At 45.9% G+C, this 26,980-nt stretch overlaps 1 protein-coding gene across 4 annotated transcripts in view; it reads left to right on the top strand.

The window, feature by feature from the left end:
• The window catches only part of Cflar (CASP8 and FADD like apoptosis regulator), a 45,723-nt gene extending 19,785 nt beyond the window's left edge, over positions 1 to 25,938 (top strand). For all 4 annotated transcript variants that reach the window (XM_059278089.1, XM_059278090.1, XM_059278087.1 and 1 more), the window contains 8 exons: positions 253 to 358; positions 2,539 to 2,674; positions 4,030 to 4,115; positions 7,911 to 7,965; positions 12,639 to 12,688; positions 13,456 to 13,537; positions 23,781 to 24,288; positions 25,414 to 25,938. In XM_059278089.1, the coding sequence (XP_059134072.1) occupies positions 253 to 358; positions 2,539 to 2,674; positions 4,030 to 4,115; positions 7,911 to 7,965; positions 12,639 to 12,688; positions 13,456 to 13,537; positions 23,781 to 24,288; positions 25,414 to 25,552 (1,162 nt within the window). In that variant the 3' untranslated portion in view covers positions 25,553 to 25,938. The remainder of the gene's footprint in view (positions 1 to 252; positions 359 to 2,538; positions 2,675 to 4,029; positions 4,116 to 7,910; positions 7,966 to 12,638; positions 12,689 to 13,455; positions 13,538 to 23,780; positions 24,289 to 25,413) is intronic.
• Positions 25,939 to 26,980: the final 1,042 nt, after the last annotated feature.

Below are 26,980 nucleotides of genomic sequence, written 5' to 3'. Positions count from 1 at the left end.
CACAGTGAGTGCTAAGGTAGTCTGGGCTGCACAGCCTGAGTCTGTCTCTAAACACCAAACCAAACAAACAGAGGAGGATGAGTTTTCTTTTTGAATTTTCTTAGAGTTTCTTGGGGGACTGTCAAGGCCTCCTGTTTTATAGAGTGGGGGCACATTCCACAGGACAAGAATTAGTCTAGTTGTTGGCCTCGGGGAGGCATGGGCTCTTGGATCCTTGTCTGGCTTTACTAAAGAAACTTTTGGGATTTGCAGGGTGCTGCTGATGGAGATTGGTGAGAATCTGGATAAATCTGATGTGTCCTCGTTAGTCTTCCTTACAAGAGATTATACAGGCCGAGGCAAGGTGACCAAGGACAAGGTGAGTTGTCTTTTCTGGGTGTCTGTTCCACAGAGCTGTCAGAAGTAGGGTCTGCTCCTTGTGGTATGGAGAGAGGCGGGTGGGCAGCCTATTGCCGTGGTCCCAGGAACTAGGCATCTCAGATGGTTTCTCTCTAACACTGGTAGCAAGAGAGTGGGTTTTTTCTTTTGTTTTTGTTTTGTTTTGTTTTTAAAGATTTATTTAGTTATTATGTATACAATGTTCTGTCTGCATGTATGCCTGCAGGCCAGAAGAGGGCACCAGATCTCATTATAGATGGTTGTGAGCCACCATATGGGTGCTGGGAATTGAACTCAGGACCCCTGGAAGAACAACCAGTGCTCTTAACCCCTGAGCCATCTCTTCAGCCCGAGAGTGGGTTTTTAATTAGGAAGAAAATAGGTTGGACTATCTCCTCCTGTGGCCTTGGGTGTTTCTTTCGTGTTTAGATTTGGTTCTGATTTCTGTAATGGCACAGGCCGGGCTTCTATGTCAGTTCTCTGAATTGACAGCTCTCTTCCGGGCGAGGGCATCCTGTCTGCTGGTGTGGAGTAGACCCGAGGGCTTGCGGTCCACTCCCCTTGGCTGTCCCTCTTCTGTTTTACTTCCCTCAGTGCTCTGTGGAGGTAGTTCGGGGTGGGTGGGGGGAAGTGGTGGTCCTTCTGACTCATCCCTCTGGGAAGTGGCTAATGTGGAGATTAGGACAGAAATGTGGTGACCATTTTAGAGTTGTTAGGGTTCCCGGAAGAATGCTTGAACTCCTGGTATGGTTAACATAAGGATGAGCCAAGAAAAATCTTCATCTCAAGGGGTGACAATTAAGTCTTCCAAGTGGCTACCCTGCCTCTAAGAATTTCCTCAGGCTCCTTGGTTTTAGGACTACAGGAACACAGCTTGTTTCCACATCAAATGTGGAATGAGGAAGAAAATGAAAACAGTGTTTTGGGGGATTTCCCTAATCAACTTCTTCCATTTATATGTAATTAATTATGTTTATTGTCTTTGCAAATAATGATTAACAGTTAAGTAACTGTTATGCCCAGATTAGGACCCCAAAGACTTTACCACAGACCTTAGGTACAGAATGCAATAGCATGGTTTATTTCTGTTTGTTTATAAGCCGCGGGCAGGGAAGCTCGATCCAAAGCACTCACTCATAGTAACCGTGAGGCCAGGAGGAACTTGCTTTTTCTTTGTGTGGCTAGCTTTTTAAAGGCAAAATCCACAAGCCCTTCAGGGGGGTTGGGGGAGTTTTGCACGGGTGCAGCTCGGATTGGTTTATTTTTATCTCTGTTCTCTTTTAATTGGGTGAGGGTATGTAACCTTTGAATTTACTGGTTGGTGGTTACAATTTATTACTTTGGGGGCAGTCCAGCACAAGTCCCAAGCTTTGTCCTTGAGCCACCATGGGGGCTGGCTGGTCAAGCACGTACTGCACGTAACTCTAAGTTGGTGAGGGGCCCCAGAGAGTAAACATCTGGCTGAACTTTGAGCAGTCAGAGTGCGTGCAGAAAGGGAGCTACTGCAAGGACTATGTCTTTTGTTCACGGCCCTCCCAGAAACTGCTTGCTCAAGTCTCAGGAAACTGAAATTGAGGCCTGATCTCTGAGAGAAGACTGAGCAGCCAGTTATGGCATCTGCTTGGTCCTTTCAGTAACCAAGTGCTAACCGTGAGCAAAATAAAATCCAAAGCGATGCTTGCTTCTGAAATATGGTTCTTTAAGGATCCTGGTGTTTCAGGTTGAAGGAGTAGGAGAGCCCCACCCTTTCTGGTCGTCATCTCTTGAGTCAGAATGATCTGGAATGTCCAGCATCGATGCAAACAGTTTAAGAACTTTCACGTGGCGTTATGAGGATTTCCTATATCAATCTTTTCCTCAGCTGTAACTCCCTGGCCACACACACACTCTGGGAAGCCCTTATGGTGTGTGGTGTTGGGGATCAAGTCCAGGGCATCATGCATGCTAGTCAAGCACCCTACCACCTGAGCTACAGCCCTAGGCCCCCATCTCTTTGAATCAAATTCAGGAGAGTGATTTGTTCTGGGCAGAACTGTCTGGATTGGGATCACCAAGGGTCACCAGAAGGTCTCATCTAGGTCATCTTATGACCAGATGACCTAGAGTTTGCCCTGGGGACTTGTTAGCTCCACTTACATGTGTTTCTTGTTGATCTCTTAGAGTTTCTTGGATCTGGTGATTGAATTGGAGAAACTGAATCTGATTGCTTCAGATCAATTGAACTTATTAGAAAAATGCCTGAAGAACATCCACAGAATAGACCTGAAGACAAAAATCCAGAAGTACAGGCAGTCTGGTAAGGAATTTTGGCTTCTCAGTGATCTCTGATGCTTTACTCTGTGTGCAGTGGGAATGGTTGGTGAGGAGTCATTTGTTGGATACATGGTTGAGACAGAACCCAAGTGCCCCAGCCCCTCTAGCCTATGTCAAGAGATCATATTCCTTTATTGCCTTCATATCCCAATATCCCAACCCTACTGCCAAATCTCCCCCCTCTGAAACTTGCCACCAACCAGGTCTTAACATCCTGATCTTTAAAGAAGTCTGTATCTCTGTTTTTTTGTTTTGTTTTGTTTTGTTTTGTTTTAAGATTTATTTATTTATTATGTATACAGCATGTATGACTGCATGCCAGAAGAGGGCATCAGATCTCATTACAGATGGCTGTGAGCTACCACGTGGTTGCTGGGAATTGAACTCAGGACCTCTGGAAGAGCAGCCAGTGCTCTTAACCTCTGAGCCATCTCTCCAGCCCTGTATCTCTGCTTTTAAAGGGCAGAGAGACTGAACATTCAGGACTTAGATTGCAGGTTGAACCCTGTTGTCCGGCTCCGTGGTGGACCTGGTAACCCACACCCAACTCTGTGGTGTCACTGCATCTGATTGCTGTCCTCCGTGTGTGCTGTGTTTCACTTAACCTCATGAGAAAGGTCACTTTTCTTTTTTTAAAATAAAAGGGGGTCATCCTTCTCCCTTACACCAGCACCATAGGGTCACAGCATAAAGGTCATTGACTGAGACTTGCTTATCTATAGGGCAATCTGTCCTCGTTCTGAATGACAATCAGAAATAGGAATGGCACTTAATTGTCTTTTCAATTTATTTAGTGTGTGTGTGTGTGTGTGTGTGTGTGTGTGTGTGTGTGAGATGTAGGAGTCATTTCTTTCCTTCCATGATGTGGGTTCTGGGGATTGAAATTAGGTTGTCAGTGGCAAGTGCTTTTACCCACTGAGTCAACTCAGTCTCCCTTTTAGTCATTTTTTAAAATTTTTTTAAATATTTTTTTATTTTTATTTTTATTTTTATTTTTATTTTTATTTTTATTTTTTTTGGTTTTTTGAGACAAGGTTTCTCTGTGTAGTTTTGGTGCCTGTCCTGGATCTCGCTCTGTAGACTAGGCTGGCCTCGAACTCACAAAGATCCGCCTGGCTGTGCCTCCCAAGTGCTGGGATTAGAGGTGTGCACCACCACTGCCCAGCCCCTTTAGTTATTCTTATTGATGGGCAGAAGTTATCTATCTGCACTGATGCTTTGAATTCAGATGGTTCAGGTTTTAGGTATTTTGAAAGATGACGAGTCACTGGTACTGAAGCATTGTTGAAGACTCATTTGGTAATTTATGAATCTTAGCCCCTCTCTCTGTCTTTCTAGGCCAAGGAACAGGATCAAATTATATGAATTCTCTCCAGGCTTCTCTCCCAAACTTGAGTATCAAGGAGCCTTCATATACTTCAAGGGTGAGTCTGGAGCCAGTGTACGGAGTGTCAGCATGAACCAATTTCAGAGATGTTATCCAAGTGTGCATCTCATTTTCCTGCGTAACAGCTGAACAAACTATGACAGACATGTATCTCATTAAAAATGTGTGCAACTTTTAAAAAATAATTTATTTATTTTTATTTCATGTGCATTAATGTTTTGCCTGCATGTGTGAGGGTGTTGGATCCTGGAGTTTCAGTTTTCAGACATGTGGGTCTAACCGCTGAGCCATCTCTCCAGGCCAGTAACTTCTATGATTATAAACCTTAAAAATGCTCAGCTAGTGAGCGGTGGTGGCGCACGCTTTTATTCCCAGCACTTGGGAGGCAGAGACAGGCGTCTTTCTCTGAGTTTGAGGCCAGCCTGGTCTACAGAGTGAGTTTCAGGACAGCCAGAGCTACACCGAGAAACCCTGTTTCAAAAAAAAAAAAGTTTAATAATTAATGTGTCATGTGTCTGTTACCTAGGTATGACTTCTATTAATATTTTAGGATGCTTTCTTTTAGTTCCTTTCCTGTGTGCATTAGCAAATGTTCTATTTATACCACTGGATATTTTGTTCATTCTTTGTTTCTTTGAAGATTCACTTTTAAAATAAAAAGAGATAGGCTGTATGTGCAGAAAGAAAAACTTAAATGTCCCCACAGAGATTTTAAAATCGTGTTTTCTCCCTACCCCATAATACTCATATTCCAGTTCCTTTCTGTTAAGGTGACTATTCTTGACCAGTTTCTTGACCATGCAGAGATAGTCCACATACATACAGTGTGTGAGGGAGGGGTAGCATGCCACGTCACTCTTCTGAACAGAGAATTCTTAGACACTGTACCAGATGGTCCATACGAGATCTCACCCTGTAACCCATCCTGGACTGGAGTCCAGTGTGTAGCCCAGGCTGGCCTTGAACTTGTAATGACCCTCCTCTTGCTTCAGTCTCCTAAGTGCTGACATTATGGATATGTCCTGCCAGGAGGGCTCCTGGCTTCCATTTTCTACATACACCAAAATGTATTTAGTTCTTTCTTGCTGATGTATGGATTGCCTCTGTTCTTTTGTTACTAGAAACAATGCTGCAAAATAAATATCCTGATTCTTATCTCTTTGTGCCTTTTCTTTTTTAAAAAATAATTTTAGAATATTTTACTTTTATTTATGTGTATGCATGTGTGCCTGTATGAGTTTTTTTCACCATGTGTGTTCAGGAGCCCACTGAGGTCAAAAGAGGGCATCAGACCCCCTAGAACTAGAGTTACAGGCAGTTATGAGCCACCATGTGGGTACTGGGAATTGAACCCATGTCCTCTGAAAGAACAGTCAGCCCTCTTAACCTCTGAGCCTTCTCTCCAGTCTTCCCTTTGCTTTTTTACTGAGTGTGTCTTAATAATTTTTTTTTTCCAGACAGGGTTTCTCTGTGTAGCTTTGGCTGTCCTGGATCTCGCTCTGTAAACCAGGCTGCCCTCGAACTCATAGAGATCCACCTGCCTCTGCCTCCCGAGTGCTGGGATCAAAAGCGTGCGCCACCCCCACCCAGCTGTATCTTAATAATTTAACAATATGTAAACTTTTTTTTAAATTGAGTGATGGAACAAAAGATTTCTTTTTCTAGTTAATGATCATAAATATCACATGGTCATTTGTAGTTATGTTCTGAGGAACACAGACCATCTTGTGCTTGTACCCTGGTTAATCTTTTATCGTGAGAAGAGCCTCGGTATAATATGAACCTAACCCCACTTCAAGTTATGCGGACTTTGAGATGGACACTTAGGAGAGTTCAGCTTTGTGTTTGAATTGTAAAGACTTCTATAAACGTGTGTCATGAAAAACATTCCTCCTGTTTTGTAAGCAGTTTCCTGGAGAACACTAGCAGTAATAGGAGGAACCACTGAGCTACAGACTTACAAAGCTAAACGGCTGTTAGGATTGTCCTGTCCCACCCACTCACTAAACAAAATAAGGACACGTATGTCTAAAGCACGGTGACTGTGTACATATATCTCCTGCAGGCCCAGCCAGGCCCGGCCTCTGCTCTTCCCACTGTCTCCTGATATATCTATAAACTACAGTCATCTCCTTGCTTAGGTACAGCTTTTAATTTGCCCTTCTAGTCTCCAATACTCAGTCGCAGACAACCCAGATGCAGGATTTCCTGACCTCTTCCTCCCACCACCTGTTTATTGTAACTTACACTATCCGTCTTAGTTAAAATCCTTCCATGTTTTCACTGCTGTGTTTCTATGCTGCAAACGCAGCCCAGCATCTTCATGGTCGTCTGTATGGCCTGCTTGGAGTCCGGCATGCTGTGTGCTTCGTTCCTCTTTCCCCTTGCTGTCTCTAACACATGACTTGATATCTCATTTAGTAAGCAGGCACCAGGACATAGGAACCTGGTAACTTTCTCACAAGATTCAGGAACTGCATAGTTATGTTTTGACTCGTATAAGACTACAAACGTGTTTCGGAAATTACAATGACGTTACTCTGCAATTACAGAGTTACAGGACTGCACTGTCATGCTTTGACAGTCTGGCTTTGATTTGATCCCTTGTCAATGGCATGTAAAAGTGAATGTACTGTTTTGGGGGGACAGCAATGACCAGGCTTTGACTAAGTCAGGATTATTCCTGCGGGGTTGGGGGGGAGCCATAGCTTGCATGTCTTGCCTCAGTTTACACACAGATATACCCTCAGACGCAGGTTAATAGAAATAAGAACTTCTTTCTTTGGTTAGAATAGCTAAAGAGGTAAGCTGTTGAACTCTGAGTGGTCAGATGGTGATAGGCAATGATGTCATCTTACACGGGGTCCTGTCATCTGAGAGAAGAGGTCAGTTTCGTCCTTCAGGAGTGGTTCATGCCGAATTCTTCATGGTCAAGAATCATGCCCACATACCACTTATCTTGTAGCTCGGAAATCATTTTCTAAGAAGCCATAGTTGGACGTCGTTTGTTTATTTACGTAGGAGTGCTGCAGACTGTACCTGGGGCTTTGGGTGTAGACGTTTATTAAGTGCTTCCATGCACGCTATACTGTGCTGGCTGCTTGTGAGTTCTGAAACACCAGAAGCACCCTTTGGGGCTAAGGCTAGTGAGATGGCTTAGCATTTAAGAGCATAGGCTCCATCTGCAGCACCCACAGGGTGGCTCACAACTGTCTAGAACTCCAGTTCCGGAGGATCCAGTGCCCTCTTCTCATCTCCATGGACACCAGGCATAGCCGTGCATGAAAAAACACTCACATACATTAAAAAAAAAAACCACGCCCTACTGTGTATGTATAGCAGGTATCATTATTCTCTTCTGATCCTCATTTTTGCAGATGAGGAAGCAGGTAGAAGGACAAAATGACTGGCAGAGTCAGGATTCATAGTCAGAAGTGCACAGCCTAAAATGCACACTGGTAGCCATGCTGTGCTTTGCCCTGCCGTTAAAGGAATAGACTGAATGTCAGTCTCCGTCCCAGCATGCTCTGCTGCGTTGAGACTGCCCCAGTGCCCAGGCTGTCCGTAACAGCTGGCTCAGAGCTGTTTTGAAGCAGTCTAGTATGTGAGTTTAGCATAGCTCCACCTTCATAGTGTTTTCATTTCTCACCGAGAGGGCTGATTTGATCTCAGAACTTAGGGAGTTAACAGTCCCCGCAGTTCATTTTTAGGTAACCGCGAAGGTGATATTTTTATTTTTCCCCCCTGTGTAAAAATATTGAGCTATTTAAAGAGGTGTAACATAGTGAGCTTCTAAAAACTAACAGCGTGACCTTCTTTTTTGTGTTTGAAGCTCCAGAATGGGCGAAGTAGAGAACAAAGATTTGTGGAGCACCGTGGCGTTCAAAGTAAGACCATCAATCTCTTATATCTATTCTTTATATATTTCTCATAACTTCAGTACAAAGCGCTGAGGTATAGCTCGGTGGTAGAGCGCTTGACTAGTGTGCATGAGGCCCTGGGTTTGATCTCCATTACCAGAAAAAAAATTCACACTACTGTGTCTGGTGGTCCCTGCTTATTGACCTAGCTGCTTGAGAGGGTGAAGTAGGAGGATCTCTTGGGCCCAGGTGTTCAAGACCAGCCTCTTTAGCAATGTGGTGAGACCCTGTCATCTGAAAAAGAGAAAAAGAAAGGAAAAAAAAAAGGGAAAAGTTCCATTTTAGAGCTGCTGATTTCTTTTATCCACAAATTTTGATTAAGCTCTCGAAGGGCAGTAAACGCATTCCTCAGAAGTGCTCCCTGACACTTGTAATTCCTCTCTGACTTAGCTCATCTAAACCTGGATCACACCCCCTCCATCAGGCTCATAACCTTGGCTGTGTTTGTAAGATGTGTGGCGTTTGCACCTCTGAAACGGAGCTGTAACCAGACCATGGTAAACATCAATCCAGCCATGGTAGTGAGCCACGGGAAAGCCAGTGTCTAGGGGCAGGAAGAAGAAAGGTTGACTGAACACTCTAGAGAAGGCAGTCTCTCCCATAAAAAGAAAAGAAGTGCAATTGAAAAATGGTTCATTTCAACCGGTATGTTCTCTCCTTTCTTAAAACATCAGCGCTTAGCCGGGCGGTGGTGGCGCACACCTTTAATCCCAGCACTCGGGAGGCAGAGCCAGGTGGATCTCTGTGAGTTCAATCAAGGCCAGCCTGGGCTACAGAGCGAGATCCAGGACAGGCTCCAAAGCTACACAGAGAAACCCTGTCTCGGAAAAAAAAAAAAAAGAAAGAAAGAAAAAGAAAAAAAAAATCAGCGCTTGCTTGAGCTCGTGGCATTATTTAAAATTTTATTTATTTGTTTTTTTGTTGTTTGGGATAACTAGAGACAGAACATTGCGGCGTAGCCCTGGCTGGGACTAGTATTTATCGTGTAGCCCAGGCTAATCTCAAACTCACAGCGAACTTCCCATTTCAGTCTTCTGAGTACTAGAATCGCAGGGGTGTACTACCATGGCTGGCTTGTGACATTATTATTATTTTCTTTTTTAAAAAAGCATTTCTTCAGCACGGAGGCCTTTCTAAAGCGAGAGTCAAGACTCAGCCTTAGGCTGGTGAGGTAGCCTATGCTTTGAGCCAGCATGAGCAGGCCTGTTTGCCACGATGGAGGGCTGCGGTGCTACCCAAGGGCCTCTGAATCTGTTGCGTGCGCAGTAGAGGAGCACCAACATGCGTCGGGTGGCGCCCTGATGGAGCCTGGTCCAGGCAGCTCATGTAGCCTGCTGGCTGCGTGTGCTCCTGGAAGCCGAGAACCATTTTACCCTGGCTAGCCAGATGGTGCCGCTCACGCCTGCCGCTCCCTACCTAACATTCTTCTCTCCAGTGAAAACTGTGGAGAACGGAATGAATTCCTGAAGTGACAGCCTGTTTCTTAAAACACTGGTGAGGTGGAAGAGCTAGCTAGCACGCTGAGTGCTGTTTAAAGTGGAAAACAGGAGACCCGGCGTGTTCGCTTAGGAATGCAAAACGAACGTGTTCTTTCCACTGTGAGCCTAGTATAGATGGGTCCTGGTCAGTCCTTGAGGCTCCCCTCACCTGGTGTCACTGTTAGGGAAGCTGTCTTTCTGCTTTGGCCTGGCTTGGGCTCACTAATAAGAAGGAAAAGCCTTAAACTAAGAAGTTTAAGATAATCAAGCCATGTGTTCAGGTCAGTTTGGACTTGGACTTGGTTCCTACTGAAAGATCTTGATGGTGGTGGTGACTGCCACTTACTATCAGGCTCTTCCTAAATCCTCAGCCAAGATAGGCATGTCACTGAGATAGGCATGTCACTGAGATAGGTGTGTCACACACATATTTCTAAGGAAGAGTAGTTGGAGTACATGCCAAGGGGACAGCAGGCTGGGCAGTACATAGAGTACTGTCTGTAACCTAACTAATGGAGTTGCTGTTCTGTTAAAATAAACTGCTTGCTATAACTGAAGAGAACCAAGCAAAATTCCCTCCTCATTTCATATGCCGGTGATAGCTGTAGTTAATGTTTGGTTTATTTTCTTCTATTGTCAATTCTTTTTGGAAGGGTTTCGTTACACAGCTCAGGCCGGTCTCAAGCTAACAGCCATTGTCCTCTAATGTGCTGGAATTGCAAGCATGGTCTACCACACCCAGCTGATGTTGGATCTTTATGCTTTTTCTTAAATACTGTTGGGGATTGAACCTAGGACTTCATGAGTGCCGGTCAAGGGCTGTCCCACTGAGCTACAACCCCAGTGGTTGATTTAAACCTCTTGGTTTCTATCTAGAAGTATACACACTTGTCTTTCAGTATCTGTAGGTGATTTGCTCCAGGATGACCTGTGGGTACTACAATCTGCAGATGCTCAAGTCTCTTACACAGCAGGATGTGACATTTTCATATAACCTGCTCACATCCTCTCTTACACTTAAACCATGCCTATATTACTTATAATACTTAGTACAATGGAAATGCTATAGTTCTTATACTTTACTCCTTAGGGAACAGTGACAAGAAAAATGTCTGTCCATGTTAGTCTGTATTAAGTGCATGTTACTGAATCATTCATTTTAATGTGAATATGTTGTGTAGGTATATCAAATGTATAACAATTTCTATTGGCCTTTTGTACATCGCAAAGTATGCAATCATGTGTATCATAGTTGACTTAATCAGTTTCATGGTTGTGACTTTTAGGTTTTTTCCTAGCCTTGGCCATGGTAAGCAGTAAGTCAGTAGATGTCTTTGATATACTTTTTTTATTCATGGTTTATTATCTCCGTAAAACTTCTAAATGCACAATTTAGCTGAAAGGATGTTTATTGGGAGTTGCCCTTCAGTTGCTCAGGAGCCAGGGAGAGGGTTCAGTTGGTGAAATGCTTTCCACACAAGTGTGAAGACCGGAGTTCAGTCTCCGGCACCCACATAAAACCAAAAACCAAAACTGAATGTGCTGGTGCATGCCTGTGATCCCAGCACTGGGGAGACAGAGACAGGAGGATCCCCATGACTGGCTGGCCAGCCTGCCTGTGTGAATTGATAAGCTTTGGGTTCAATGAGAGATTCTGTAATAAAAAGTAAAGTGAAAAGTGATTAAGAAAGACACATGACATCAACATGTGAAAACAGGGGTGCTTGCACCTGCACACACATACATGCATATTCACACACACATACATGCATATTCACACACACATACCTGCATATTCACACACACAAACATGCATATTCACACACACATACCTGTATATTCATACACACATACATGCATATTCACACACACATACCTGCATATTCACACACACATACCTGCATATTCACACACACATACCTGCATATAAATTCACACACACATACCTGCATATTTACACACACATACCTGCATATAAATTCACACACACATACATGCATATTCACACACACATGCATATTCACACAATGCATATTCACACATACACATGCATATTCATACACACACGTACATGCATATTCACACACACATGCATATTCACACACACATGCATATTCACACAATGCGTATTCACACAATGCATATTCACACAATGCATATTCACACATATACATGCATATTCACACACACACACACACACAGAGACTGGTTCAAAGCCGAGTGTGGTAGCACAGGACTGGAATCCCAGAACTCACGAGCTGAAGCAGGATGAAAACAAGTTTGAGGCAGGCTCAGCCTGGGCAACATATCAAGAGCCTACCTCTGAGACAAAACAAACTCAAAACGAAACAACGACGGAAAACAAACAAACAAACAAAACCGCCCGAAGTTCATTTCCCCCAGATCTCACAGACTCTGGTGAGGTGGTGGTTTTCTTTGTCCTATCTTTAGACATCGTTTCTCACTTTGCCGCAGTCTTGGCCTAGAGATGGAATGAGGAGACAGGATGAGAACTCCTCAGCACTAAGGTGTGAGCCAGCCCTTTCGTGCCTTGGGAGCCCAGTGCCTCCCCCACGCTCGCAGGCTAATTGAGTCATTGTTGTGGAGCAGAGTTTGCTGTGGGCTCCCCACTTTCCAGGCTTGCTGTGCACTGTCTTGCTGCTGACATTTTATTTTATCATCTCCCAGCATCACTGAACTATGAAAACATTGGCCATCTGTTCTGTACATAGCACACATACATAAGCTTCCCTTTCCTGCACGCTCCAAGCTGTTCCCTTTAGATGGAGCCCATGGTTTTGGCCCATATAGGGAAGCTATTAGTATAGCGAGATTTTTGAATTCTCCTTATCAGGTTAAAAACTCACCAGCCCCCGGTCATCACCTGGAGAAGGGTAAGAGAGAGCCTTCTTGCACTTGCATATCATGGTTTTTCTACACAGTCCTGGACTAACGGGGCGCTTGAGTTTTCTTTTGAGTCAGGCTCTTCCATGTGAGGATGGAACTTTGGCCTGAGTCTAGCTGGAGAAAGAATAGGTAGTTAAGAAGCAAGCAAAAAACAAAACACAACACAACAAAGACCATTCATGATGGAAAGAACTCAGCCAGCATGTGCGGGTCTAAGTTCTGCTTTGTATTGATTCTCTCCCTTTTATCCCCCAGGAAAACCAGTGAAGACGTCCATTCAGGAATCGGGAGCTTTTTGGTCTCCGGTAAAGAATAAATTCTCTGATTTGGTATTGTATGCACAAGTCTCGACTAGAACACTGACGTCTTAAAAAAAAAAAAAAACAAAACAAAAAAAGCCAAAACTGTTTTGAAAAATTCTTTGTGACAACTGGGTGCCTGTGCATAATTCTCCTGAGAACTCATTGACCAGGAACCTTGAATCTATATAGCAGAGAAAAAAAAAAATTGTTCGAGTAGATGGCATGAACTTTGGAATGCAGGGGAATTCCAAGTGGCAGCTCATGTCGAAGCCGGATAACTACCGGACATACAAGTGGGCAGTGATGCTGAGCTGAACTGTGTTGTGCCCTGGCTTTTGTCTGGGTTGACAAGGTCCTCTTAAGAGGAGGCAGTGGAAAGGTGGAAGGCTGTCGTTTGTACTGGCTGAGAAAAATGTCTCTTGTTGCTACTTCAGGCATCTGTGAAGGCACATGACCCATCTTTCTTCTCTCTTCCAAATTATCTTTATTCTGCAAAGCTAAGACACATGCAAAGAGATGACGATTCTCATGGCGATTAGGGGAGAGAGAAATGAAACAGCTGTTTGTCTTGAGCACATTAGCAGAACAGAGGAAAAGTTTGACAGTAATGGGACGTGTCAGCTGTGATGACTGTAGGCCGCGTCTGTGGAGTGACTCACCTGCCAAAGGGATGCTTAAGACAACCCGAAAGAAGAAATAGCACAGGAGGGAGACCTTAAGGGGACGGAGAGGTATCCAGCCTCCCTAACTGTGCCTGCTTTTCCTCCTAGCACATACACGAGGAGAGTTACAGGATGCAGAGCAAGCCCCTGGGAATCTGCTTGATCATCGATTGCATCGGAAATGACAAAGGTAGGTGTCGAAGCCACAGACCAACTGATTCCCTGCGACATGGTCATGACCAGGCAAGGTGGATTTGTCAGCATGGTAAATACCAGCTGCAGTAGCAAAGCACACTCTATTATGATGCTCGCTTTTTACTCCATGTGGTCGGTGAGTCAGTGGTCCCCTCATCTTTTGGGGCCTTGGAGTCTTCTCTAGGGTCCTCTGTGTGACTGACAGGTGAGGGGATAGAGACTGTGTAGAGGACCTCATGACACATTCCAGAGACCGGGCCTCAGAGCGATGCGCCTCAGCTCTACCCATATTCTATTGGTCAGAACTTAAGGGGCTCTAGCCAACTACAATGGACATAGATTAATTTGTCTATGTGTTAGGAGGAGCATGAGATGAACTTGGGGAACACAAGTTATAATTGTGGTAGTTGGCGTGTGTCTTTAGTCTTACCTGTGCATCCTGGGTGATATGGCTCGGGGTGGTTCTGGTCTGCAAGGGGCCTTTATAATGAAAGGCATTCTGGTTTCTAATATTACCAGGTGTTTCATCTTTTCACCTAGATGGACTGTGAAAGCCTTCCTTGGGGACATTAAAAACGTGTTAAATCTGTGTTTACTTAGAGGGATGTGAATAGTGTTGGGACCACGTGTCCCTTTGATCTACCTGTGAGCTGTCATCATTTGGGTCTGGATTGTTTTGCTCAGTTGTTGGATGTCTGATGCTTGCTGAATCACTGGTGATGCATCAGAAGAGAACAAGGAGAGCCAAGTGCTGAGAATAACATCCCATTTAATCATCTCTCCCTTCCTTTAGAGGAGTGATCGCTGCAGTTCATGGCTTTTGTGCCTCTCAACATTCCTTAGCATGAGTCAGAGATGACTCGCTTGAAATATTACCATGGGGAGATTTGTGAAAAGAGAGCCTAAGAGAAGGTCAAGTTAGCAAATATGAAACTGTATTTCCCAGGATTTCAGCTACGATCCCACTTTCTCATGTCCTATTTTTGGTAGCTGTGAGAAATGTGTCTCTTTAGCTGTAGAACTGTCCTTTCCTTTTGTATTGGTTTGAATGAAAATGGCCCCCATAGGCTCATATATTTGACTGTTTAGTCCTCTGTTGAATTAGTAGGTGTGGCCTTGTTGGAGGAGGTGTGGCCTTGTTGGAGGAGGTGTGGCCTTGTTGGAGGAGGTGTGGCCTTGTTGGAGGAGGTGTGGCCTTGTTGGAGGAGGTGTGGCCTTGTTGGAGGAGGTGTGGCCTTGTTGGAGGAGGTGTGGCCTTGTTGGAGGAGGTGTGGCCTTGTTGAAGGAGGTGTGGCCTTGTTGAAGGAGGTGTGACCTTGTTGGAGGAGGTGTGGCCTTGTTGGAGAAGGTGTGGTCTTGTTGGAGGAGGTGTGTCACTGGGGTGGGTTTTGAGGTTTTAAAAGCCCACACTAGGTCCAGTGTCTTTCAGCCTACTGCCTGTGGATCAGGATGTGAAGCTCTCCACTACTGCTCTAGTGCAGTGCCTGTCTGCTTCCTGCCAGGATGATCATGGACTAACCTTCTGAAACATTAAGCAAACCTCCAATCAAATGCTTCCTTTCCAAGAGTTGCCTTGGTCACCGTGCTTTGTCACAGTAGCCCAAACTCAGGCACCATTTTAGCTATTAGCATCCATAGACAGTGAGGAAGTAGCTTCTGAATGAGTCACTTACTGTTCTAGAGGACGTCGTGGAATTGTCCTTTGACTTTTGATTGTAGTCGGTCTTGTTTCATTTACCATCAGGAAATATCTGAAACCCTCGGCTTCCTGTGTTGTACCTCTGTTTACATTAAGGGACCCACAAAGACCAGACACAGCCTTCTGTGAACCAAAACTCTCAGTTATTCATGACTAACCCCCAGCGCCCGTGCTAAGTTGTGGGCAGGGGCTAGATGCAGACCTGTGTTTCTCCAAGTACAGGAGTGCATCAGAGTTGGGGCCTGGTAGGACTGCCCAGATTTTAATCATGGCTTTGCTGTATCTTAGCTTGTGACCTTGGGCTCAGTGTCTTTGCCGTAATGTGGGTTAATAACAGAAGTTCCCTCATGGGATGGTTAGGAGAATGAGTGAGATTATACCCTAAAGGGTGTAGGGTGCCTGGAACAAAGTGCCAGCTAACGTTCTTCTTACTTTGTTTAACTTTAGTGGAAAACTACTAAGCTGTAACCCACCATGGCTTGGCACTTAGGATATTGAGTCCTGCTCTCAGATGAGTAAGGGGATGGAGGGCCTGAGGACCACACTGGGTTCCAGGGCAAGTGGGGCGTGTCCCCACATGCGGTGCCGCAGTGGATGGAGGCACTTACTTTAGAGGGGACAAATTTCAAGTGGAAAAATCAAAAAGTAAGGTGGAGACACCTGATGTTGACCTCGGGCCTCAACACATGTGCACATCTGTACCTGGACACACATATAATCACACAAGCACACACACACTCACTCACTCTCATGCACGCATGCACACACAGAATGGAGCTCCAGGCGGCAAATCTTCAGTGTCATCCTTCCAAGGTCAATGTCTTGAAGGTGGAGTGTGGGACTGGAATGGGCCGGGCCCTACTGTAAAGGGTGCTTTAACTGCTCAGCACTTCTCCACCCCTTCCCCTCCCCCCTCCCCACCATCCCAGGAGAATCAGGGTTCTTCTGACTCATACGCTCTTTGCCTCTGAGAGTAGAACAAATCACTGGACTGGAGGTCACTTACGAAACCTCCCAGCTCAGCTGGCCGATCAGCAGGTAAGAAACAAGATGATCTAGCTTTGCCAGCCGAGAGGTCCCAGATCCCTTTGTGAGGCTCGGAGCAGCAGGAGGGCATTAATCATCCAGTGGAAGGACAGTAAGGACAATCCTTCGTCCACATCCAGCTCTGCACCTCCAGCTCTATGCTCCCACTCTCCTGGGACTTTTCCCTGAGGACTCTGGGATCCTACTTCGTGCAAAGACTCTTCACTGCTTCTTTCCCATCTCTTCAGTACTAGAGCCCGTCATCTGGGGTTGTTATGTGGGATCTCCTCTGTCTAGATAATTTTGCCAACTGGTTAATGTTTAACATTTGGCCAATGTACAGGGGTTAGATAACAAGCAAGCAGACAAGATAATTGCCAGCTGAAAAAAAGGCTCTGCAGAAACCAGCAGTTTCTTCAGATAGGCTGATGGTCAGAGGGCATCATTTAATAGACTCCACCGTGTGGCAGGTACTTTGCTAATTGCTTTACATGGGTGGTCGTACACCATGGAACTGGGATTCTGAGACTGGGTTTTAGTCACTCGCGTTGGTGGAAGTTCTGCAAGGGGAGATGGAGAGCTTATCTGTGTGTTTGCTGTGTGTCACCAGCAGCTGAACAAGTGCCAGACACACAGGTGCTCAGTAAATATTTATTGAAGGGATGCCGGTGGTAGACTAGTTCCTGAAGCGGTGCAGTGATAGAGTAGTTCCTGAAAGGGTGATGGAGTAGTTCCTGAAGCGGTGATGGAGTAGTTCCTGAAAGGGTGATGGAGTAGTTCCTGAAGCGGTGCCAGTGATGGAGTAGTTCCTGAAAGGGTGATAGACTAGTTCCTGAAGGGGTGATGGAGTAGTTCCTGAAGCAGTGCAGTGATGGAGTAGTTCCTGAAAGGGTGATGGAGTAGTTCCTGAAGCAGTGCAGTGATGGAGTAGTTCCTGAAAGGGTGATGGAGTAGTTCCTGAAGCGGTGATGGAGTAGTTCCTGAAGGGGTAATGGAGCAGTTCCTGAAGGGATGATGGAGTAGTTCCTGAAGGGATGATGGAGTAGTTCCTGAATGGATGATGGAGTAGTTCCTGAATGGATGATGGAGTAGTTTCTGAAGGGGTGATGGAGTAGTTCCTGAAGGAGTGATGGTGATGATGATGGAGTAGTTCCTGAATGGATGATGGAGTAGTTCCTGAAGGGACGCTGGTGATGGAGTAGGCTCCCCTTATAACATGTATTTTGAAACCAGTCCTTCGATATTTAAGTTTAATAGAGTCTCATGGACTTTTTCCTCCTTTTAGCCTACCCCCGCCCCCCAAAAAAATCAGACTTTAACTAAAGACTATACAAATCCCCTAAATATTTATAGGCATATTATTTTCTTTGTCTAGTAAATGCTTATTAAAGATGTCTTACAAACAGAGCACATGCTTGGCCCCTCATGGAGCACATTTGAGGTGGAGTCTGGTCTCAGGGCCAGTGAGAAGAGACAAGGTTATTTTTGGTAAATTATTTTGGAAAAGGATCCTTATAGTCCATGACCTCTTCTTGCGGTGGGTAGCAGTGCTGAAGGATTTCGGCCTCATTTTGTCCTTGGTAGAATTCAAGCACATGTCTGTGGTGTCCAGGCAACCATGCCAGCAACCTAGCCAAGGCTGGGTCTTGGTCAGCGAGCTGTGTGCTAGCCTTGATCTTCCTAGGCGTGTGGGAGCCACTGTCTTGAATCACTGGCAGGTGGACACAGGGCCCACTTTAAGCCTTGGCTATCTTGGGGGTTCCTGTATAAAGGCAGCATTTGCAGATTTTGAAGAGGAAATAGTTTTTCCTCTGCTGCTCCTGATATTTTTGTCACGCTTTAACTGACTCAGACATGTTTTCTAGCAGACACTGCAGTTTCTACTGTGGTGTTCTGTGAAGAAACTTCCCATCCTGGCAGAGGCAGGCTAGGGGCTGCTCCGTGCCTCCTTTTGTGTGTGTGTGTGTGTGTGTGTGTGTGTGTGTGTGTGTGTGTGTGTGTGTGTTTTCTTTTAATGGACGTCATTTTCTTGTAGTAACATTTGTATAATAGGGACATTCCTGCAAGGGGAAGTGGAGCACTCACTGTGACCTCTGCTCATGGGGACAAGGGGCAGGTGACATCCAAAATGGTAGAGGGACGCTTTGTTCAGAGGAGCAGTAGACAAGCCCTTTCAGCCCCTCCTGGTCTCAGGGGATCAGTGTACTGTGGATGACTTCTTCCTCGGAGCAGGAGTGTGTGATGAAGGACTTTGTGTCTTCTGGGCATTTCTATCCTCTGGGCCCAAACAGATATTTGCATAGAAGCTTAACATTATTAATGGAATTTCCCTTTAAGTCTCTAAGTCCAGATGTACTTAAGAAGGATAGATCTATAGGCCCTTGATGGAGGCCCCCGTATTTTAGAGTTTAAAAAGATAATGTGGTACATGTACTGGGGTTCATGGGAGACCCTTTGATAAGTACATTAACATTTCACTTGATAGCCATATGATATGGGATAGGCCTTTTCAGCTGGTGAAAGGCTTTACCAGAAAATGGGTTGGCAGAAAGGAGTGTAAGGTCTTTGCGTGTTTGAAGTGCTGGAATTATGGATGAGGAGTTACGGGTGTGAACAGCAGAGTACTCTCAGCTGGGCACCCCAGACACCTGTTCTGGCTTGTGTAGCATTGAGATTATTGTCTCCTGATACAAGGTAGTCTGGAAAGAATCACCAGTGGCCACCTTTGCTTACTAAACAGTCTTAAGAGGTAGTTTATAGCCTCGAGAATGAGCTTCAGCAGTGAAGCCTTGGCTGGCCCAGGTGAGCAAATACAAAGTTGGATATATGCCACATGGCCCTGCTCCTACCCACCTGTGGCCCCTAACTGTGCCTTGTCACTTTGTCAGGGGCACGGGTAAAGGGACTTTCCTGGCTCTGGCTTAAATTATACCTTCTCCCACAATGCCTGCTCCAGTGCCTGAGACCACACTGCCCTTTGTCTCGATTTGCCCAGAGACCCACACTTATCTTACTTCTCCAACAAGGTCACAGTCCTTGAAAGACAGCAACTGAGTCGCGTGCTTGACCCATGTCCCTTGTCATAGCTTCTGGGAGGGTAGTAAGGGGAACTGAGTCAACCAGAAGTTCGGGGAGGCAGTGACTTCCCCACCCAGCGCAGGGCTACATGTAGCTTCCTATAAAGAAGCCCTACTTCAAACCATGTGGCTGCTCTCCTGCCACATGTCTGCCCTCCATGTTGGCTTGAGTGGCATGACATTTCTCCTTCTCTTCCCAATTCTCCCCTTCCTCCTGGTAGCTGCAGAGTTTTATAACTTCCCCTTTAAACTCAAATAAAAATTGACTGTCCTCAAGCCAAAAAAAAAAAAAAAAAAAAGCAATTTTAGGATTAGATTGCCCATGGGTAAAGGCGTGTGCTTACAAATGTGGAGGTCTGAGTTCGAATCCCTAGATCCCAAATAAATGCCAACATGTAGGGCAAGTGGCTGTAATCCATGAGAGATTTTCTGGAAGCTCATGGGCCAGCTAGCCTGATAGATACACAGTGACAGAGCAGCAGAGAGAGCTTCCCAGGCGAGATGGAAGGCTGGCACCCAAGGCTGACCTGTGACCTCCATTTGTGCACACACTCAGAAATCCACCTTGGCCTTGTCTCCCTTGCTGCTCCTACACAGTTTGATGAACTCCCTTTTCCTCCCAGGGTGCCCTGCCCACCTCGTCTTGGCTTATGAAGGGCACTCCGTAACTGATTGTAAATAGAGCAGTGAAGGGTCTCTGCTTAATTATTCCATATATTTATCTAGAAAGCATCAAGATGAGTCTGCTTATTTAACTCAAATGAATTCTTTTTTTTTTTAAGATGTATTTATTTTATTTTATGTGTACGGGTATTTTGCCTGCATGCATGTACATGTGCACCACGTGTGTGCCTGGTGCCATGGAGCTCCTGAAACTGGACTTACGGGCAGTTGTGAGCCACCATATGAATGCTGGGAATCGAACCCAGGCCCTCTAAAGGAGCACCCAGTGCTCTTAACTACCATTTCTCCAGCCCCTCAAATGCATTTTAAGTGAATGAAGTTCTGGTGTTTTACTGAGTTAGCTTTAGGGTCCCTCGCCCTGCGGGTAGTTACTGCAAGGCCAGGGGACATTTCATGGCTTCTAGAACTGTTTCTAAGAAGCAGTTGGAACTTACCAAGCTGTGGCTGGGTGGGAAGTGGGGTTTCCAGGGTGGGGAGAAGGAGAAGTGGAGCTTCTGCATTTTGTTCAGGTTTTATTTTCCAAGCCTGGCACCCCACTGCTTCTTCCTCTATTTGTAAGCTAGGGTATGGCAGCTGTCTTAGTTAGGGTCACTATCGCTGCGATGAAACACCATGACCAAAAGCAAGTTGGGGAGGAAAGGGTTTATTTGGCGTACACTCCCAGATCATAGTCCTTCATTGGAGGAAGTCAGGGCAGGAACCTGGATGCAGGAGCTGATGCAGAGGCCATGGAGGAGTGCTGCTTACTGGCTTGCTTCCCCATGGCTTGCTCAGCCTGCTTTCTTATAGAACCCAGGACCACCAGTCCATGGATGGCACCACCCACCATGGGCTGGGCCCTCCCCCATTGATCACTAATTGAGAAAATGCCTTACAGCTGGATCTCACTGAGGCATTTCCTCAACTGAGGCTCCTTCCTCTGATGACTCTAGCTTGTGTCAAATTGACACACAAAACCAGCTAATGCAGCAGCTAAATCATATGTGGGACACAGAGTCTGTCTGCCCCAAGACTGTTTTAGTTTAGAGTAGGGGAACCACAATCCGGGTCATAAGATGTGGCACTTAGGAAGAGATGCATAGCAGAGTCCCTGATATGGGGGTTCATGTGACTGCTGTCATCTCCTTTAAAGTTAATCGGCTACACTTGAATAAATGCGGTGTTTTTTTTTGTTTTGTTTTGTTTTTTTGTTTTGTTTTTTTGTTTTTTTTTCAAGACAGGGTTTCTCTGTGTAGCTTTGCGCCTTTTCCTGGAACTCACTTGGTAGCCCAGGCTGGCCTCGAACTCACAGAGATCCGCCTGGCTCTACCTCCCGAGTGCTGGGATTAAAGGCGTGGGCCACCACCGCCCGGCCTAAATGCGGTTTTTTAAGCATTTTTACAGAAGCCCTGCTGGGCTCCACCTTCTTGTTTAGGTGTTCATATTAATCCTACTTCATGGATGAGTACATGGAGGCCCTGGTTTACTCTAAGTTGCATGGTCCCTACCCCTGAGAGCCTGTAAATCAGACTGGGCTACATGCTTGTGCTTGCTGGCCCAAGAAGGAAAGGAATGTGTGTGCTACTCCAGCTGGCATCCTTACCCACCTTACCCATCCTTACGCCATCTAATAAGGATATGCAGCGCTGGTGGGGAATGTCAGCTGTGATGACCTCAGGCTGCATCTGCTGGGTGACTTCCCCTCGCCAGGAGCATATCGGAGGGCTGCTCTGTTTCGTTCCGGGTCCCATACAGATTTGGGGGAGTCTCCCTGGTGGTGTCTGTGGCATTTGGGACGTTTGTCTTTTCCCTCTTGTGTTGGGGAAGGATTTTCTGCATTAGATCTTAGGTGCTTGTCCTACTTTTCGCCCCTTTGAGGAGGCTGAGACCCTAAGGAGGTAGGGAGCCCGGACTTAAACTCAGATCTTGCGGTGTGTTCTCTTTTTCGTCCTGCACCATGCTGCTGCCTGCAACTGCGGGGAGATAGGACGCTACCGCTGAACCTCTGGAGGGTGAAGGCGCTGGAGGGCACAGAGCAGCCTTTGCCGTATTCGTGCACACCAGCTTGGAAAGGAAGCCCCGCTGAGCTTCCTGTCAAGGCTTTAATGAGGAAAGACTTGATCAGTGAAGAGACTTAAAGCCAGCCAGTACATGAAAAGGGAGCAGGAGAGTTTTGGAACCTGCATTTCCCTGTTTACTCCTGCCCCCTAGAGGAGAGACCACGCCATAGCAAGAGAAAGGAGCCTTTTGGAATGAGATAGCCAGGGGACTGTCGCCCTGTTACCCGGGAGACGCCAGCCCTGGCAGCGCTGACAAGCTGCGTTCGGTCGCCAGTTAAAAACACAATAACTAGTGAAAAGCGGAAAAAGGATGTTCATTCAGTGTGGTCACATTGGGAAGAAGAGCAAACAGGTTCGGTGACCCTCCAATCCATCTTCAGGGTCCTGACATGAAGTTTAGGTTTAAATGAGAAGGCAGGAGGTATGCATAACTAAGCCATCCTGGTCAAGGTCTGGTCCCGCCCACCCTCGTGGCTCCCTCCAGTCTCTCCCGCAGATCTATCTGGTGGGTCACTAAGCTTCAGCCTTTTCCTTCTCCCAGCACAAGGTTCCGGGGTAATTTTAATTCCTTGGGGTCGGTCGTTTCGACAGTCTGTCCATGGGGAGGGGCACATATGTCTCCAGGATGTCTTCATTCCTGCCAGGTGGTTACAGTCCTAACGTAGCTGCTCTTGTTTTCCTGTCCGGGACCCCACCTGGGTTTAGTTCTGGGCTTTAAACCTTGCTTACACCCCAGGGAGGTGGCTAGGGTGGTCAATGTGGCTCCTGTTAGTCTATCACCCAGATCTTTCAAGGGGAAGAGGGGTACCCAATAGGTTATCAGCAACCTGTGGATCAGACCCCCATTTCCTTAATAAGATGCTTGCTGATCGTGAACTTAATGATGTCTGCACTTTATATCTCTTCAGTGTTGGAGACTATAATTCATTTTTAGGAGAGGATAAAAGTATGTAGAATAGCGCCAGGTGGCGGTGGCCCACGCCTTTAATCCCAGCACTCGGGAGACAGAGGCAGGCGGATCTCTGTGAGTTTGAGGCCAGCCTGGTGTGCAAAGGGAGTTCCAGGACAGGCACCAAAACTACATGGAGAAACCCTGTCTCAAAAAAACCAAAACCAAAACGAAAAACAAAAAAGTGTGTAGAATTTAACTACAGTTAATAAAGATAATTATCCCTTCTTCTAGGAGAGGGCAAAAGACTTACTTGGTGCATTATTTATCTAATAATGCATATAAATCACTCTCTAAGTGGCTTAAGCACACTATTCATTTGATTATATCTCTGTTTCTGTGGTTGGGACTTTAGGAACAGCGTAGATAGGCTGTTCTGGCTTAGGGTCTCTGATGAGGTGTCTAGAGTCAGCTGGGGCCAACTGAAGGCTTGACCTTTTGAAGAACCTTCCATTTGTTTTAGTTGACAAGACACCAGTTCTGTTCTTTCTTGGTTCGATTGCCTTGGGTGGGTTGCTCTGGGTCCTGTCAAATCTGCCGTTGGCTGTGGGCAGAGACAGCGGGGTAGCAGGGAATGTGCCTTTGAGAGAAGCCTGGGACACGAAAGTCACACATTTCATGTTTCCTTATTTCTGAATTGGGAGGCCTCAGAGGATCATTACCCAGATACGGATGCATATGGAGATTAGCCCATGCTGGGAGTCATATCCAGTGTCTCCGAGGTTCCTCTCCCTTCAGTGGTGTTTTCTGTTTGTTCTCTCCAGAATATCTACAAGAGACCTTCACTTCCCTGGGCTATCATGTCAAGGCTTTCTTGTTTCCCAGTGCGGATGATATAAGCCAGATTCTTCACCAATTTGCCCTTCTACCTACACACAAAGACTATGACAGCTTCGTATGTGTTCTAGTGAGCCGAGGAGGCTCCCAAAGCATGATGGGCGTGGACCAGGCTCACTCGGGGTTCTCCTTGGATTGTGTCAAGAGGATGTTCATGGGGGACATGTGCCCTTCTCTAGTAGGGAAACCAAAGCTCTTCTTTATTCAGAACTATGAGGTGTTAGGTGGCCAGTCGGAAGACAGCAGCCTGGAGGTTGACGGGCCAGCAATAAAAGACTTGGACTCCAAGGCCCTGCATCCTGACTCCTGCCTGACTCACAGGGAAGCTGACATCTTCTGGAGCCTGTGCACAGCGGATGCGTCCCAGCTGGAGCAACCCTCCAGCTCCTCCTCCGTGTACCTGTGGAACCTCTCCCAGCAGCTGAAGCAAGAAAGGTGAGCACTAACTACAGTCCGTGAGCTCCACCTTGAGCCTTGACCATGCGTTTATCGCCCTGCTGCCCAAACGGAGATGACCACCATGCTCTGTCTGCTGGCCTTCTGCAGGAAAGAGACTGTCCCTTCCCCCACTAGGGTTGCTTTGGGATGTGATATAGACTCAGCTTATCAATACTTAGCATTATTCAGCTTGAAGTTTGATTGTATTTCTTTTTCCTTTCTTTCTTTCTTTTTTTTTGGGGGGGGGGTTTCAAGACAGGGTTTCTCTGTGTAACAGCTCTAGCCGTCCTGGAACTCACTCTGTAGACCAGGCTGGCCTCTAACTCAGAGATCTACCTGCCTCTGCCTCCCGAGTGCTGGGATTAAAGGCGTGCATCACCACAGCTCGGCTGCATGTATTTCTTAAACTCTGCTAACATGACTTAAGCTTTACCATAGGTGTGTATTATAGAAAAAACACAGTGTATGCACTGTAGGGTTCAATGCTGGCCTGCTTTCAGACATGCTTCAACTGAGGGTCTTGGCTTCCACAGATAAAGGCACGACTGTAAATATTTTTGATGTTTATTAGGCGGGGTATTTCTCTAAAGGGTCCATTACTACCCTGGCTTCTAGTTAATTGAATGAAGCCACGATGCTCTTCAAGTATAAGATTAATTGGCCTTTTTTATTTGCCCCCTAATTACAATTGGTAATAAGGTTTCTGAGCCACTACTCAGATGCGTGTATTCTGAGGAGCTCAGGTGCCTCTCCAGCTTTCTCTCCCCAGTCTCCTTAGCGGTGGCTCAGCTTAGGGTGTGCGTGCCAGGAGCGATGCAGCATTCCAAAGGAGATGCTCCAGGGACCAGGGGTGGCATTGGCCTTTTACAGTCCTCCTGTCTCTGCATTTGTGATCCAGGTGGCTTATCACCTAGCTGGTTGTTCTCAGTAAAATTCAGCTGTCTCTGTAGAAGGGGACTCTGGGGCCAGAGTGCTGCCAACTTGTTTGGATTGTTTACTGAGCATTTAAAAGGATGGGTTTCAAAGAATGCTCATATCCGCTGGCTCATCTCACCCCAGTGACAGTCTGTCTTCTCTTTGGCATTTGCATGGCATTCCAATGTACTTTCTCTTTTCCTGTAGGAAACGCCCACTCGTGGATCTCCATGTTGAACTCATGGACAAAGTCTATGCCTGGAACAGCAGAGTCTCTTCTAAGGAGAAATATTATCTGAGCCTGCAGCACACTCTGAGAAAGAAACTCATTTTGTCTTCTACATGACAACCAGAAGCCTTCCGGGTTCTTGGGGTGTATGTAGGCCAGGGTGGCTTGGAGCTGACAAGCCTCTTGATTGCTTGGGAAGGTCACACTTGCTCTGGTTCTAGGGTAAGCCCTGCTTCCTGATTCTCCTGTAAACGGGCAACAGCCATAACCCCTGCTGCTATGGACCACGCCACTCCCGCCACCATGCCTCCCCGCTATGAGGCAAAGTAAACCTCTCCTCCTTAAGTTCCTGTGTCAGATGTTTCCACACAGTGTGGAGAATGAATGGTAAGATATAATCCCATTGCTTCTTGGGTTTATCTACCGAGATATATTAAGTTATTGTAAGGGTGATAGTCTATGGTTCAAGATTTGAACTATGACACTTGAATGTAACTTAAGGAGGAGAATTACCTGAGTTTGTCATCCGATTAGGTAAATTGTTTCTATGTCTGGAGTGTCTGCATCTAATCATTTGTTAATTTATTAGCTAATTAAGTTATTAGAAGTATCTATGGCTTCATGAACCCGGGGTTTCTGGCATTGTTGCTCTTGAACTTGCACATTTGTCTTGAATGTTTGTGAGCTAGCTTCACATGTATGTTATTTTTTCAAAAACAGATTTTTTTTTTTTTTTTTTTGGTTTTTCGAGACAGGGTTTCTCTGTGTAGCTTTGCACCTTTCCTGGATCTCGCTCTGTAGACCAGGCTGGCCTCGAACTCACAGAGATCTGCCTGGCTCTGCCTCCCGAGTGCTGGGATTAAAGGCGTGCGCCACCACCGCCCGGCTCAAAAACAGATTTTATTATGTATGTTTAAAGTGTATAACCCAAGGCTCTGGAATGCCCTGGCCAGCGGGGTCCTCAATGGGGAGGACCTAAAGGGAGGGCTGGTGAATGAGAGGGACAAGAGACACAAAGAATGAGAGCAAGACAGGACGTCTGATCAAGCTCCAACATTTCATTTTATTTTTTCTTGAGGCATATATAGGTGGGGGCAAAGGGGGGGGTGCAAGCAGGAAGGGACTTAATTATGGGCTGTTCGGCCAGCAGGGAATGGGGTTATCTATCTCCTCTTGTCTAACTGCCTAATTGCCTAACTGCAGCTCATTTACCTGATATCTGAGAAGAGGTTCTGGTATCTGTGGGAAGAGGTTCTGGTACTATGGAGACTTAAGCAAGGCCTAGATCTAAGAAAAGAGAGAAGCCCAAATATGGCAGCATGTATGTCAAGGGTCACTTAGGCTTATGGCTCCCGTCACTGGAACACATGTAGATAGAAAAATGGTTACCACAGTAATGATTTAGCTTGTCTATAATTTCATATAGTTAACTTGTTTGTGACAAAAGCAGAGTAAATCTATTTATTTACTGAACACCTTTGAAACAAGCTTGGAATTGTAGAAAAAGTCATGTCGTACCAGGACTAGGCCGAGTGGGGCCAGAGG

This window comes from Peromyscus eremicus, chromosome 13 (assembly GCF_949786415.1).
Source record: "Peromyscus eremicus chromosome 13, PerEre_H2_v1, whole genome shotgun sequence".
Taxonomy (NCBI): domain Eukaryota; kingdom Metazoa; phylum Chordata; class Mammalia; order Rodentia; family Cricetidae; genus Peromyscus; species Peromyscus eremicus.
This window is presented reverse-complemented; position numbering and strand designations above follow the sequence as displayed.